A 16,009-nucleotide genomic window follows, 5' to 3' on the forward strand; every position below is an offset into this window, starting at 1 on the left:
GAAGGCATGTACAGAGCATCAGATTGGGGAAGAGCAGTGTGGTTTCAGAAGTGGTAGAGGATGTGTTGATCAGGTGTTTGTTTTGAAGAATGTATGTGAGAAATACTTAGAAAAGCAAATGGATTTGTATGTAGCATTTATGGATCTGGAGAAGACTTATGATAGAGTTGATAGAGATGCTCTGTGGAAGGTATTAAGAATATATGGTGTGAGAGGAAAGTTGTTAGAAGCAGTGAAAAGTTTTTATCGAGGATGTAAGGCATGTGTACGTGTAGGAAGAGAGGAAAGTGATTGGTTCTCAGTGAATGTAGGTTTGCGGCAGGGGTGTGTGATGTCTCCATGGTTGTTTAATTTGTTTATGGATGGGGTTGTTAGGGAGGTAAATGCAAGAGTTTTGGAAAGAGGGGCAAGTATGAAGTCTGTTGGGGATGAGAGAGCTTGGGAAGTGAGTCAGTTGTTGTTCGCTGATGATACAGCGCTGGTGGCTGATTCATGTGAGAAACTGCAGAAGCTGGTGACTGAGTTTGGTAAAGTGTGTGGAAGAAGAAAGTTAAGAGTAAATATGAATAAGAGCAAGGTTATTAGGTACAGTAGGGTTGAGGGTCAAGTCAATTGGGAGGTGAGTTTGAATGGAGAAAAACTGGAGGAAGTGAAGTGTTTTAGATATCTGGGAGTGGATCTGGCAGCGGATGGAACCATGGAAGCGGAAGTGGATCATAGGGTGGGGGAGGGGGCGAAATTTCTGGGGGCCTTGAAGAATGTGTGGAAGTCGAGAACATTATCTCGGAAAGCAAAAATGGGTATGTTTGAAGGAATAGTCGTTCCAACAATGTTGTATGGTTGCGAGGCGTGGGCTATGGATAGAGTTGTGCGCAGGAGGATGGATGTGCTGGAAATGAGATGTTTGAGGACAATGTGTGGTGTGAGGTGGTTTGATCGAGTGAGTAACGTAAGGGTAAGAGAGATGTGTGGAAATAAAAAGAGCGTGGTTGAGAGAGCAGAAGAGGGTGTTTTGAAGTGGTTTGGGCACATGGAGAGAATGAGTGAGGAAAGATTGACCAAGAGGATATATGTGTCGGAGGTGGAGGGAACGAGGAGAAGAGGGAGACCAAATTGGAGGTGGAAAGATGGAGTGAAAAAGATTTTGTGTGATCGGGGCCTGAACATGCAGGAGGGTGAAAGGAGGGCAAGGAATAGAGTGAATTGGAGCGATGTGGTATACCGGGGTTGACGTGCTGTCAGTGGATTGAATCAAGGCATGTGAAGCGTCTGGGGTAAACCATGGAAAGCTGTGTAGGTATGTATATTTGCGTGTGTGGACGTATGTATATACATGTGTATGGGGGGGGGTTGGGCCATTTCTTTCGTCTGTTTCCTTGCGCTACCTCGCAAACGCGGGAGACAGCGACAAAGTATAATAAAAAAAAAATATATTACTATCATTATTATTATCATTATTATCATTATCATTATCATTATTATTATCATCATTATTGTTAAAATTATCATTATCAATTCTATTACTATCATTATTAGTATCATTATTATCATTATCATTACTATTATTATTATCATTATTATCATTATCATTATAATTAAGGTCAACGTTCCTATCATCCTATAATCTCTCGGTCCATTTTACTAAGGGCTGCTGTAGCTTCGAGGTTGTGATATACTCGGTAGCATTGAAAGTACTGACGTTATACTCCAACGTTAAAGTCTTGTTTACCTTATATGTATACATGACTCGACTGACTTTTGGGTCAAAAGGAAACTATAGTCTTCAGTGAGTCGGTAGTTCCGATGGTTCGGAGGCAGAAGTATTTGTAAACGTTAACGGGAATCAATACTTGGCCTGAAGTGTTGGTGGAGGGGTCTGAGGGCGGCCTCTCCAGCAGGGCGCCCCAGCCGTACAGGAAGGCGGTGTTGAACCTGATCCCAGGTCCTCCTGCCACCCACCACCACGCCCTCTGCAGCAGCCACAGGATCACGCCCCACGCCACAACACTCACCACCACCGCCAACCACACCTCTCCTGTCGGAGGATTAAAGGTGTCTATTCTTTTTGTATAGCAATCCCTCTGTTGTTTGTGATCTGTATGGATATAAAATTAAATAATTTACTAATGAACAAGTTAGGAAGATATGAGTTCACATCTCTTGACCAACGCATTGTTTTGTTTTCTTTTATGCCATAGTGATACACGACCATATGATCCATTTCCTTACGTTATAGTTACAACTGAGGTCAAGCATTTCACATATTTTTATATATTTCTCACTGAAGACTTTCGATATAGCTGGAATGTATAGAATATCTCAGGAAAAGAGGAGACGGTGTTAGTGAGATGGGAGTGGTGAGTGCGGGTGATCTTGGAAAAGAGCTATTTGTTAAGAAGTTACATGAGACATGGTATATAGAATGGCAAAAGGTAAGAATAAATTAATGAAGGGGAACAGGTGAATAATGGGAGGCATTTAGGACAGCAGTGCTCGCATAGGAAAAGTTGAATTCCTCCCATACGGATGTTGGAGGGACTGAAGCCCTCACGTTCCCCATTCTCAATAATTAAGATCAAATTATCTCCCATCTTTCCCATATTCCACAACGCTGTAACCACTTTCCTTACATTCTGGATCTTTTTTCACCTTTAGTCCATCCCTCTGTAACTACGCAATCTCGCCTTCAAGAGATTCATCTCATCACACTCTCATAACTAACTATTTTAACGCCTCCCCAGAAGCCCCTTCTAAGGGTAAATACTGTCACTTCAACAAAATTGATTGAAATAGTGTACGTAATTTCTTTCCTTATTTTACTCGGGTAAATTATTGTCTACTATGTGGTGTTGCTTCTGGCTCCGCCAAACGCATAGCAGAGGTTGTTGTTGCAGTAATGAAAGCATTTATCCCCTCTTCCTCCAGGACGACCTCTGTAGCCAATCCATGGTTCAACCGGTCCTGTCGTGAGACCATTCAGGCAAGGGATTAGGCATATCGGGCTTGAAATTTTCCACCGGCTCCAGTTCAGCTTTTATCACTGCTCGTAATCACTGCAAGCACGTTATCCGTGAGGTGAAGCATTCCTTCCTTCAAAGGAAGTGTTTATATGGGTTTACTTGAGAAAGACAGACAACAGGAGGCCTGATTGACCCACGACTGGGTTGTCTGGTAAAAAGAAAAAGTTAAACTTGGCAAGAAAATGCAACTCCCTGCGACTATCTTTTTTTCTTTTTTACTATTGCCAGTTAGTAGTGTGAAGTGAGGGAAGGTCTATCTACAGGTGCTGTGCTGGGATGTTTTTTTGTCGGCAAACCGATCTAACTACATGTTGATAATGAAAGTTGTTAATTGGAAAAAGTGTATGAAACACTATAAGAGGAAGATTGAAGATCAGATTGCTGATAGCATAGTTAGAAATACGTTAGGAGATGGCAGTTAGATGATGGTTCGGATATAATTGGATTTCCGACTTGGACACAGCGACCTTCCAGCACCGCTCACCTTCCAGTGCGGCCTGTCGCACGGGAGCAATGGGCAACCCTGCCAAGGCGTCCACCACCCCGCCCGACAACCCGACCTCAGGAACTGGTACCTGCCATTGGGAGCCACGGGAGAACAGCCTAATCCCGCACACCCCAAGCCAACAAAGGGGAGATGACCTTACGCCTGCTCGGTGGCCGACACCAGATGTACAAGGCAGGCTCCGATTATTAACCTGTGCTCTTGGACCACATCCTGTAAAGGGAGTGAGTCCAGGTTAGGGCTTTGACCGTGCACACCTCAAGGTCCTAGTGTGTCAGCCCTAACCCTCTGAGAGCACTCGCGCTTTCTTGACACCATGCACCACGCCAACTTAAGGTGGCAGATGTTACGTGCACGGTGTCTTTCCCGGTGTATTCCCGTACGCCTTGTAAGATTTCCGGGGTACCGTAGTAGCTGCACTTGTATTGGTGTGCAGCTGAAAGCGGGAAGTGAACCCCAGAGACCTGCGTATCGATAACATAGGCCTCTGTGCCTTTGGAAGCCACGATGTCCGGCTTCCGGAAGGACCCCACAATCGGAATGCACGGCTCGCAGGACACCTCATAACCCCTTTGTCTCGGTCGCCCGGCCAAATAGGCACAGATGTTGTCGTGCCTCTTTACCCTCCCGCCGTGAGTACGAGGGCACATCTGTGTGATGTGCCCGAGCGTACCTGGCTTCTGACAGGGTCACAAAGGTCGTTGATCTCTGGCCGGCCTCTGGACGCCCTGGCAGGGGTGGGTAATGCGCCTATCCGCACTTGGACAGCCTTCACATAGTCAGCGCCTGACAGGAAACGGTTCCCGCTATTCACCCATCTGCTCACCTGAGGCACAGCGGCAGATCGAGCAAGAGCCGCATCGTCGACGGTGCTGACGTTCGGATTTACTACCCGCCTGTCGACCAACAATGCACCCGGGTCCAGACCAGCGCTGCAGCTTGCTCAACACTGCAGGCTCCCGGAGAGCCGCCTGAATCACTGGGTCGGTCGAGGTGAGTAGTTTTCGAGCCGCACTTTTTCATTTAGTCGGACGGTTGAAACAAAGTCTGGTATACCCAGCCCACCATCTCCAGTTGCCGAGTGGAGAATGCACAGGGCACGTCATGGGCTAGGCGCAGCCAGTGGCGGACCGCCACTCGCACTTGCCTGTCCATGCGTGCTAACTGAGTCTTAAATACTTCCCCCAACACCAGTCGATGCATGAGCTTGGGCATCAGATGCTCCACAAGCAACGCAATCCGCTGTTGAGGTTTTAGAGGGGCTTTGGTGATGTTTCGGAGCCTCTCTTCTGGCAGAGCCCCGTAGGACTTAAGCCGACTCCCGGCCCCGACAAGAATCCCGAGGTACTTGTATTCGTCCTCAGCACTCATGGATCCGACAGCGCTGCCCAAGACTTGGAACGTCCTGTTCTTATTGACGTACCAAGTCTTGCGCTTGCCGTCGACCTCCATGCTGAGGGTACGACACTTCCCTGGATTGACCTGAAGCCCACCCCCCGCGAGGGTTGCAGCCATCTCGTCCATTGCCTTCTGCAAGCCAGTGGGCGTCTGCGCAACCAGGACCAAATCATCGGCAAAAGCCAATGCTGACAAGCCAATGCTGACACTTTTTGGTCACCTAACTTAACCCCTACACCGGTCTCCTTCACCCTTGCGATTCCCTCGTCAATCACAAGGTTGAAGAGAATCGGTGATAATGGGTCACCCTGTCTGACCCCACGAGTCATTTATTTTATCCGACATCCCGTTGCTGCCTTCGATGTTAGTGAAGGCTCGGTCATACGTCGACATAATGTATGTCCTGACGAGGGCTGGGATGCCCTTCCGCGACATGGCTCGCTCGATAGTGCTATGATTAACACTATCGAATGCTTTGGCCATGTCGAGGAATGCCAGGTGCACACCGTGGGCGTGTGCCCACGCACGACCGACGATCGCATCCAAGATCGTGAGGTTCTCAAGGCATCCGTCCACTGGAACGAATGCCTTTTGAGTTTCATCGATCTGGACGAGGCTCGAGATGCGGCTGCTCAAGATTTTGTGGAGCAGGCGGACTACGGCACAGGAGATGGTGATAGGCCTGTAGTCCTTGGGTTCGGTTGGGTTGGGTACCCTAGGTATCAGCACCGTTCTGTTAGCCTTCAGCGGCTCTGGTAAAGCAGACGTAGCTATCCAGAGGTTGAACATTTTGGCCAGAACCCTCGGAGGAATGGACTTCAGCAATCGAGTCGACATTCCATCAGGTCCAGGAGCAGATGTTCTGGTGGCTTTGAGGTGGTGTGCTACCACGTCTACGGTTATGATCTCTGCTAGTTGTTCACGTACTTGGTCATAATCGGTGATGGCACGTTCATCCAGCTCAGATGGTCGAGAAAAGAGAGCCCCCCAAAAGGGATTGAGGCGTTCCGGCCCAACCGAAGTTGGCGGTACCTCCCAATCGCCTTTGAGAACTTGTCCAGCGGCCAAAGATCTATTCTCACGATAGAGTCTCTATACTTTGCGGTATTGCTCTCTTCTAAGCCGGTTTCCACGCAAAGGAGCCTCTTCCGCGCGGCGTGCGCTGCCAGATTTCACTGACTGCCTTGAACCACCTCCACCACTTTTCGGGCGGTCTTCGGGCGAGTTACAGGAGCTTAGCATTTGTGATGCGTGCTCTGCAACTGCCCTGGTTGCGGAGAGGCTGTCACCCTGACGCAGATGGTCGAGGGCTCCATTTAGGACGTCCTCGCCCCACGATAGACTTGTGGGGACGAGCAATAATGCGTCGAAATAAGCGACAGAGTTATTTTTGGCAATTTTCTCAGAGAATACCTAAATCTATAAAATATTCGTCTAAAGGACTTTTGAAGGTATGTATAGTCTTATCATTCAGTATGTCTGACCGTAACTTATTCCAGAGCTCAACACAACTATAGGACAAGAAGCTTTTCCCACGTCCGTACTACATCTTTTAGCTTTGAGTTTTATTCTGTTTGTCCTGGTAACCATATTTTCTTGTATCTCGAAAAGATGTTCGTGATTTATGTTATCGAACCTGTTCAGAAATTTTAACATTTGGATTAGGTTGTCGCGAAGTCTTGTATTTTTAAGGGAGAAGAGATCCAGTCATTGAAGCCTCTCTTCGTATGCCACGTTTCTAAAGCATATAATCAATTTTGTCGCGCGTGTTTGTACTTGGTCTAATCTTTCCTCGTCTTTTTCATAGTTTATGGACCAAAACTGGACTGCATATTTAATGTGTGGTCTTACTAGAGAATTGTAAGATGTGGAAAAATTTTTCTGGTGTCTTGTGATCCATGTTCCTGGTTATGAAACCTAATATTTGGCTGGTTTTTTTTTTTAATCGCTGCTTGACACTGTTCAGTATATTTCAATTTGATGCTAATGACAACTCCAAGGTTTTTTTCGTCATTTGCTTTAGTTGGAGAGTTTCCGAGTAGTTTGTAATCGCAACGTATATTCTCGTATTCAAAGAGCATAACTTTACACTTGTCTTCTTTAAACTTCATTTGCCATCTGTCTGACCACTCCGCTAGTAAGTTAAGATCTCTGAATCATTTCGCAGTCCCTCCTGTTTACAGCTCTACCGCCTAGTTTAGAATCGTTAGCAGATTTGGAGATCTTAGATATGAGACCAAGTTCTAGGTCATTAATGTATATTATGGAAAAAATTGGGTCTAGGACCGACCCTTGTGGCACACCACTCATTACGTTTAGCCAGTCTGAGGCTTTGCTGTATAATACTACGTGCTCCTTTCTTCCAGTAAGCCGGTCTCTGATCCATATACAGAGTTCTTCACCCATTCCATGTAGTTTGAGTTTATGTAAAAGTCTCTTGCGCAAAAGATGCTTGTGGCATGAGAAGCGTGGAAGGTGGGTTGATTAGAAAGGGTAGTGAGTGGTGGGATGAAGAAGTAAGATTATTATTGAAAGAGAAGTGAGAGACATTTGGACGATTTTTGCAGGGAAAAAATGCAAATGACTGGGTGACTGGGAGATGTTTAAAAGAAAGAGGCAGGACGTCAAGAGAAAGATGCAAGAGATGAAAAAGAGGGCAAATGAGAGTTGGGGAGAGAGTGTATCATCAAATTTTAGGGAGAATAAAAAGATGTTTTGGAAGGAGGTAAATAAAGTGCGTAAGACAAGGGAGCAAATGGGAACTTCAGTGAAGGGGGCTAATGGGGAGGTGATAACTAGTAGTGGTAATGTGAGAAGGAGATGGAGTGAGTATTTTGAAGGTTTGTTGAATGTATTTGATGATAGAGTGGCAGATATAGGGCGTTTTGGTAGAGGTGGTGTGCAAAGTGAGAGGGATAGGGAAAATTATTTGGTAAACAGAGAAGAGGTGACAAAAGCTTTGCGGAAGATGAAAGCCGGCAAGGCAGCAGGTTTGGATGGTATTGCAATGGAATTTATTAAAAAAGGGGGTGACTGTATTGTTGACTGGTTGGTAAGGTTATTTAATGTATGTATGATACATGGTGAGGTGCCTGAGGATTGACGGAATGCGTGCATAGTGCCATTGTACAAAGGCAAACGGGATAAGAGTGAGTGCTCAAATTACAGACGTATAAGTTTGTTGAGTATTCATGGTAAATTATATGGGAGGGTATTGATTGAGAGGGTGAAGGCATGGACAGAGCATCAGATTGGGGAAGAGCAGTGTGGTTTCAGAGGTGGTAGAGGATGTGTGGATCAGGTGTTTGCTTTGAAGAATGTATGTGAGAAATACTTAGAAAAACAAATACATTTGTATGTAGTATTTATGGATCTGGAGAAGGCATATGATAGAGTTGATAGAGATGCTCTGCGGAAGGTATTAAGAATATATGGTGTGGGAGGCAAGTTGTTAAAAGCAGTGAAAAGTTTTTATCGAGGATGTAAGGCATGTGTACGTGTAGGAAGAGAGGAAAGTGATTGGTTCTCAGTGAATGTAGGTTTGCGGCAGGGGTGTGTGATGTCTCCATGGTTGTTTAATTTGTTTATGGATGGGGTTGTTAGGGAGGTAAATGCAAGAGTCTTGGAAAGAGGGGCAAGTATGAAGTCTGTTGGGGATGAGAGAGCTTGGGAAGTGAGTCAGTTGTTGTTCGCTGACGATACAGCGCTGGTGGCGGATTCATGTGAGAAACTGCAGAAGCTGGTGACGGAGTTTGGTAAAGTGTGTGGAAGAAGAAAGTTAAGAGTAAATGTGAATAAGAGCAAGGTTATTAGGTACAGTAGGGTTGAGGGTCAAGTCAATTGGGAGGTGAGTTTGAATGGAGAAAAACTGGAGGAAGTGAAGTGTTTTAGATATCTGGGAGTGGATCTGTCAGCGGATGGAACCATGGAAGCGGAAGTGGATCATAGGGTGGGGGAGGGGGCGAAAATTTTGGGAGCCTTGAAAAATGTGTGGAAGTCGAGAACATTATCCCGGAAAGCAAAAATGGGTATGTTTGAAGGAATAGTAGTTCCAACAATGTTGTATGGTTGCGAGGCGTGGGCTATGGATAGAGTTGTGCGCAGGAGGATGGATGTGCTGGAAATGAGATGTTTGAGGACAATGTGTGGTGTGAGGTGGTTTGATCGAGTAAGTAACGTAAGGGTAAGAGAGATGTGTGGAAATAAAAAGAGCGTGGTTGAGAGAGCAGAAGAGGGTGTTTTGAAATGGTTTGGGCACATGGAGAGAATGAGTGAGGAAAGATTGACCAAGAGGATATATGTGTCGGAGGTGGAGGGAACGAGGAGAAGAGGGAGACCAAATTGGAGGTGGAAAGATGGAGTGAAAAGGATTTTGTGTGATCGGGGCCTGAACATGCAGGAGGGTGAAAGGAGGGCAAGGAATAGAGTGAATTGGAGCGATGTGGTATACAGGGGTTGACGTGCTGTCAGTGAATTGAATCAAGGCATGTGAAGCGTCCGGGGTAAACCATGGAAAGCTGTGTAGGTATGTATATTTGCGTGTGTGGACGTGTGTATGTACATGTGTATGGGGAGGGTTGGGCCATTTCTTTCGTCTGTTTCCTTGCGCTACCTCGCAAACGCGGGAGACAGCGACAAAGTATAAAAAAAAAAAAAAAAAAATATATATATATATATATATATATATATATATATATATATATATATATATATACATAGGTAGAGAGAGAGAAAGAGAGAGAGAGAGAGAGAAATATGTACGTTGGTAGATAGATAGATAGATAGATAGATAGATAGATAGATTGATATCTAAAACTCCAAATTGTTTTTCACATAACACTTGACAAAAATGTAGATTATATGGTTCATTATCATAAATAATACCCATACAGATCGTTACTGAGTGTGTATCGCACAGCAATAGATAAAACCGTACCTTCAAATGGCCTTATGAGCGCTAGAGGTTTTGGCAGAAACGTGGGCTTGAGGGAGGTTAGGATCAGAGGATCAGTGGGATAACTTCGAAGGTATTCTGTGACCTTGATGCGTCCTGGTGTGGGGACCATTATGGTGCAGAAGTCTTTCACTTCACGTTGCAGCAAACCCATCATCCCGTTGAAGACGCCATTTGTTTCGGTTCCCCAAGCACGATCTTTCTCTTCTCGTATCTCAAAACTGTTTGCAGGAGAGGAATATTCCAGATAAATTGGATATGGGATATAATAAGACTCTTAACTTCCATATCTTTTACATAACAGCTTTGTCTTCTGATACTATGTATGAGCTGTTTTAGCTTTCTGTATAATTGGTGAATGCATAGAAAGAAAACTTTCCAATAAAGACTTGACAGTAAAACTTATAGTAAATAACACACATTAAAATAACTATATAATCTGCAGATAACAATCATATTCCCAGATTACAAAGTCAGTTTGATGACATAGGAGTATATAAATATGAAACCAAGTATGATATCATAACAGTTTTAAGAATTGCTTCAAATCTTTTTAATACTCATTTCCATATACATATACACAACATATATAAATATTTATTTATTTATTTATTTTGCTTTGTCGCTGTCTCCCGCGTTAGCGAGGTAGCGCAAGGAAACAGACGAAAGAATGGCCCAAGCAACCCACATACACATGTATATACATACACGTCCACACACGCAAATATACATACCTATATACCTAAATGTACACATATATATACACACACAGACACATACATATATACACATGTACATAATTCATACTGTCTGCCTTTATTTATTCCCATCGCCACCTCGCTACACATGGAATAACAACCCCCTCCCCCCCTCATGTGTGCGAGGCAGCGCTAGGAAAAGACAACAAAGGCCCCATTCGTTCACACTCAGTCTCTAGCTGTCATGTAATAATGCACCGAAACCACAGCTCCCTTTCCACATCCAGGCTCCACAGAACTTTCCAAGATCTACCCCAGACGCTTCACCTGCCCTGGTTCAATCCATTGACAGCACCTCGACCCGGTATACCACATCGTTCCAATTCACTCTATTCCTTGCACGCCTTTCATCCTCCTGCATGTTCAGGCCCCGATCACTCAAAATCTTTTTCACTCCTTCTTTCCACCTCCAATTTAGTCTCGCACTTCTCCTCGTTCCCTACACCTCTGAAACATATATCCTCTTGGTCAATCTTTCCTCACTCATTCTCTCCATGTGACCAAACCATTTCAAAACACCCTCTTCTGCTCTCTCAACCACGCTCTTTTTATTTCCACACATCTCTCTTGCCCTTACATTACTTACTCGATCAAACCACCTCACACCACGTATTGTCCTCAAACATCTCATTTCCAGCACATCCACCCTCCTGCGCACAACCCTATCCACAGCCCACGCCTCGCAACAATACAACATTGTTGGAACCGCTATTCCTTCAAACATACCCATTTTTGCTTTCCGAGATAATGTTCTCGACTTCCAAACATTCTTTAAGGCTCCCAGAATTTTCGCCCCCTCCCCACCCTATGATTCACTTCCGCTTCCATGGTTCCATCCGCTGCCAGATCCACTTCCAGATATCTAAAACACTTTACTTCCTCCAGTTTTTCTCCATTTAAACTTACCTCCCAATTGACTTGACCTTCAACCCTACTGTACCTAATAACCTTGCTCTTATTCACATTTACTCTTAACTTTCTTCTTTCACACACTTTATCAAACTCAATCACAAGCTTCTGCAGTTTCTCACATGAATCAGCCAACAGCGCTGTAACATCAGCGAACAACAACTGACTCACTTCCCAAGCTCTCTCATCAACAACACACTGCATACTTGCCCCTCTTTCCAAAACTCTTGCATACACCTCCCTAACAACCCCATCCATAAACTAGTTTAACAACCATGGAGACATCACACACCCCTGCCGCAAACCTACATTCACTGAAAACCAATCACTTTCCTCTCTTCCTACACGTACACATGCCTTACATCCTCGATAAAAACTTTTCACTGCTTCTAACAACTTGCCTCCCATAACATATATTCTTAATACCTTCCACAGAGCATCTCTATCAACTCTATCAAATGCGTTCACCAGATCCATAAATACTATATACAAATCCATTTGCTTTTCTAGATATTTCTCACATACATTCTTCAAAGCAAACACCTGATCCACACATCCTCTACCAGTTCTGAAACCACACTGCTCTTCCCCAATCTGATGCTCTGTACATGCCTTCATTCTCACAATCAATACCCTCCCATATAATTTACCAGGAATACTCAACAAACTTATACCTCTGTAATTTGAGCACTCACTCTTATCCCCTTTGCCTTTGTACAATGGCACTATGCACGCATTCCGCCAATCCTCAGGCACCTAACCATGAATCATACATACATTAAATAACCTTACCAACCAGTCAACATTACAGTCACCCCCTTTTTTTTATAAATTCCACTGCAATACCATCCAAACCTGCTGCCTTGCTGGCTTTCATCTTTCGCAACGCTTTAATTACCTCTTCTCTGTTTACCAAATCATTTTCCCTAACCCTCTCACTTTGCACACCACCTCGACCAAAACACCCTTTATCTGCCACTCTATCATCAAACACATTCAACAAACCTTCAAAATACTCACTCCATCTCCTTCTCACATCACCACTACTAGTTATCACCTCCCCATTAGCCCCCTTCACTGAAGTTCCCATTTGCTCCCTTGTCTTACGCTCTTTATTTACCTCCTTCCAAAACATCTTTTTTTCTTCTCCCTAAAATTTAATGACACTCTCTCTCCCCAGCTCTCGTTTGCCCTCTTTTTCACCTCTTGCCCCTTTCTCTTGACGTCCTGCCTCTTTCTTTTATACATCTCCTAGTCATTTGCATTTTTTCCCTGCAAAAATCGTCCAAATACCTCACACTTCTCTTTCACTAATAATCTTACTTCTTCATCCCACCACTCACTACCCTTTCTAATCAACCCACCTCCCACGCTTCTCATGCCACAAGCATCTTTTGCGCAAGCCATCACTGCTTCCGTAAATACATCCCAGTTGAGGGAATAATTGGTGTTCAGTGTTGTAAATGGAAATGTTGAAGACCTTGTACATTAGTTTGCTGAAAAAGGACTGGTGATTGGGAATATCTGGTTTAAAAAGAGAGATATGCATAAGTATACGTATGTGAGTAGGAGATGTTGCCAGAGAGCGTTATTAGATTACGTGTTAATTGATAGGCGCGTGAGAGAGACTTTTCGATGTTAATGTGCGAAGTTGTGCAGCTGGAGGGATGTCTGATCATTATCTTGTGTAGGCTAAGGTGAAGATTTGTAGAGGTTTTCAGAAAAGAGATAATGTTGGGGTGAAGAGAGTGGTGAGAGTAAGTGAGCTTGGGAAGGAGACTTTAGTGAGGAAGTACCAGGAGAGACTGAGTGAAGAATGGAAAAAGGTAGGAGCAAAGGACGTAAGAGGAGTGAGGGAGGATTGGGATATATTTAGGGAAGCAGTGATGGCTTGCGCAAAAGATGCTTGCGGCATAAGAAGCGTGGGAGGTGGGCAGATTAGAAAGGATAGTGAGTGGGGGATGAAGAAGGAAGATTATTAGTGTAGGAGAAGAGAGGGGCGTTTGGACGATTTTAGTAGGGAAATAGTACAAATGACTGGAAGATGTATAAAAGAAAGAGGCAGGAGGTCAAGAGAAAGGTGCAAGAGGTGAAAAAGAAGGGAAATGAAAGTTGGGGTTAGAAAGTATCATTAAATTTTAGAGAGAATAAAAAGATGCCTTGGAAGAAGGCAAATATAGTGCGTAAGACAAGATAACAAATCGGAACATCGGTGAAGGGGGCTAATGCGGAGGTAATAACAAGTAGTGGTGATGCGAGAAGGAGATGGAGTGAGCATTTTGAAGGATTGTTGAATGTTTAGATGATAGAGTGGCAGATATAGGGTGTTTTGATGAAGGTAGTGTGCAAAGTGAGAGGGTTGGGGAGAATGATTTGGTAAACAGAGAAGAGGTAGTAAAAGCTTTGCAGAAGATGAAAACCAGCAAGGCAGCGGGTTTGGATGGTATTGCATTGGAATTTATTAAATAAGTGAGTGAAAGTGTAGTTGACTGGTTGGTAAGGATATCTAATGGGTATGTGACTCATGGTGAGGTGCCTGAGGATTGGCGGAATGCTTGCACAGTGCCATTGTACAAAGGCAAAGGGAATAAACGTGAGTGCTCAAATTACAGAGGCATAAGTTTGTTGAGTATTCCTAGGAAATCATATGAGAGGGTATCTATTGAGAGAGTGAAGGCATGTACAGAGCATCAGACTGGAGAAGAGTAGTGTGGTTTCAGAAGTGGTAGAGGATGTGTGGATCAGGTGTTTGCTTTGAAGAATGTATGTGAGAAAATACTTAGAAAAACAAATGGATTTATATGTAGCATTTATGGATCTGGAGAAGGCAGATGATAGAGTTGATAGAGATGCTCTGTGGAAGGTATCAAGAATATATGGTGTTCGAGGCATGTTGCTAGAAGCAGTGAAAAGTTTTTATCGAGGTTGTAAGGCATGTGTAGGAGTAGGAAGAGAAGAAAGTGATTGGTTCTCAGTGAATGTTGGTGTGCGGCAGGGGGGCGTCATGTCTCCATGGTTGTTTAATTTGTTTATAGATGGGTTGTTAGGGAGGTGAATGCAAGAGTTTTGGAGATAGGGGCAGTCTATTGTGGATGAGAGAGCTTGGGATGTGAGTCAGTTGTTCGCTGATGATACAACGCTGGTGGCTGATTCGGGTGAGAAACTGCAGAAGCTGGTGACTGCGTTTGGCAAAGTATGTGAACAAAGAAAGCTGAGAGTAAATGTGAATAAGAGCAAGGTTATTAGGTACAGTAAGACTGAGGGACAAGTCAACTGGGAGGTAAGTTTGAGTGGAGAAAAACTTGAGGAAGTGAAGTGTTTTAGATATCTGAGAGTGGATTTGGCAGCGGATGGAACCATGGAACCGGAAGTGAGTCACAGGGTGGGGGGGGGGAGGGCGAAAGTTCTGGGAGGGTTGAAAAAATGTGTGGAAGGCGAGAACATTATTTCGAAAAGCAAAATATGGTATATGTAAAGGAATAGTGGTACCAACAATGTTATATGGTTGAGAGGCACAGCGTATAGATAGAGTTGTGAGGAGGTGGGTGGATGTCTTGGAAATGAGATGTTTGAGGATAATATATTGTGTTAAGTTTTTTGATCGAGTAAGTAATGGAATGGTAAGAGAGATGAGTGGTAATAAAAAAAAGTGTGGTTGAGAGAACATAAGAGTGTGTTTTGAAATGTCTTGGTCACATGAAGAGAATGAGTGAGGAAAGATTGGCAAAGAAGATATATGTGTCAGAGGTGGCGGTAACTAGGGGAAGTGGGAGACCAAATTAGAGGTGGAAAGATGGAGTGAAAAAGATTTTGAGCTATCGGCGCCTCAACATGCAGGAGGGTGAAAGGCGTGCAAGGAACAGAGTACAATTGAACGATGTGGTATACCGGGGTTAACGTGCTGTCAATGGATTGAACCAGGGCATGTGAAGCGTCTGGGTTAAACCATGGAAACTTTTGTGGGGCCTGGATGTGGAAAGGGAGTTGTGGTTTCGGTGCATTATACATGACATTAGAGACTGTGAGCGAATGTGGCCTTTTTGTCTTTTCCTAGCGCTACCTCACGCTCATGCGGAGGGAGGGGTGTGTCATTTCATGTGTGGCGGGGCGGCGACGGGAATGATAATAGGCAGCAAGTATAAATTATGTACATTTGTATATATGTATATGTCTGTGTATGTATATTTATGTATACATTGAAATGTATAAGTATATATATGTGCGTGTGTGGACGTATATGTATATACATGTGTATGTGAGTGGGTTGGGCCATTCTTTCGTCTGTTTCCTTGCGGTACCTTTGTAACGCGGGAAACAGCGACAAAGTTTGATAAAATAAACCATATAGATATATATATATATATATATATATATATATATATATATATATATATAGAAGCAGTGAAAAGTTTTTATCGAGGATGTAAGGCATGTGTACGCGTAGGGAGAGAGGAAAGTGATTGGT

General features: G+C 44.0%; 1 protein-coding gene across 1 annotated transcript in view; it reads right to left on the reverse strand.

Annotated features, from left to right (window-relative positions):
• The window catches only part of LOC139757348 (glutamate receptor ionotropic, delta-1-like), a 99,725-nt gene that overhangs the window by 75,480 nt on the left and 8,236 nt on the right, over nt 1–16,009 (reverse strand). The window contains exons 2-3 of the mRNA XM_071677770.1: nt 9,860–10,098; nt 1,851–2,035 (exon numbers count right to left, since the gene is read on the reverse strand). Coding sequence (XP_071533871.1) covers nt 1,851–2,035; nt 9,860–10,098 — 424 coding nt within the window. The remainder of the gene's footprint in view (nt 1–1,850; nt 2,036–9,859; nt 10,099–16,009) is intronic.

This window comes from Panulirus ornatus, chromosome 25 (genome assembly GCF_036320965.1).
Source record: "Panulirus ornatus isolate Po-2019 chromosome 25, ASM3632096v1, whole genome shotgun sequence".
NCBI lineage: Eukaryota > Metazoa > Arthropoda > Malacostraca > Decapoda > Palinuridae > Panulirus > Panulirus ornatus.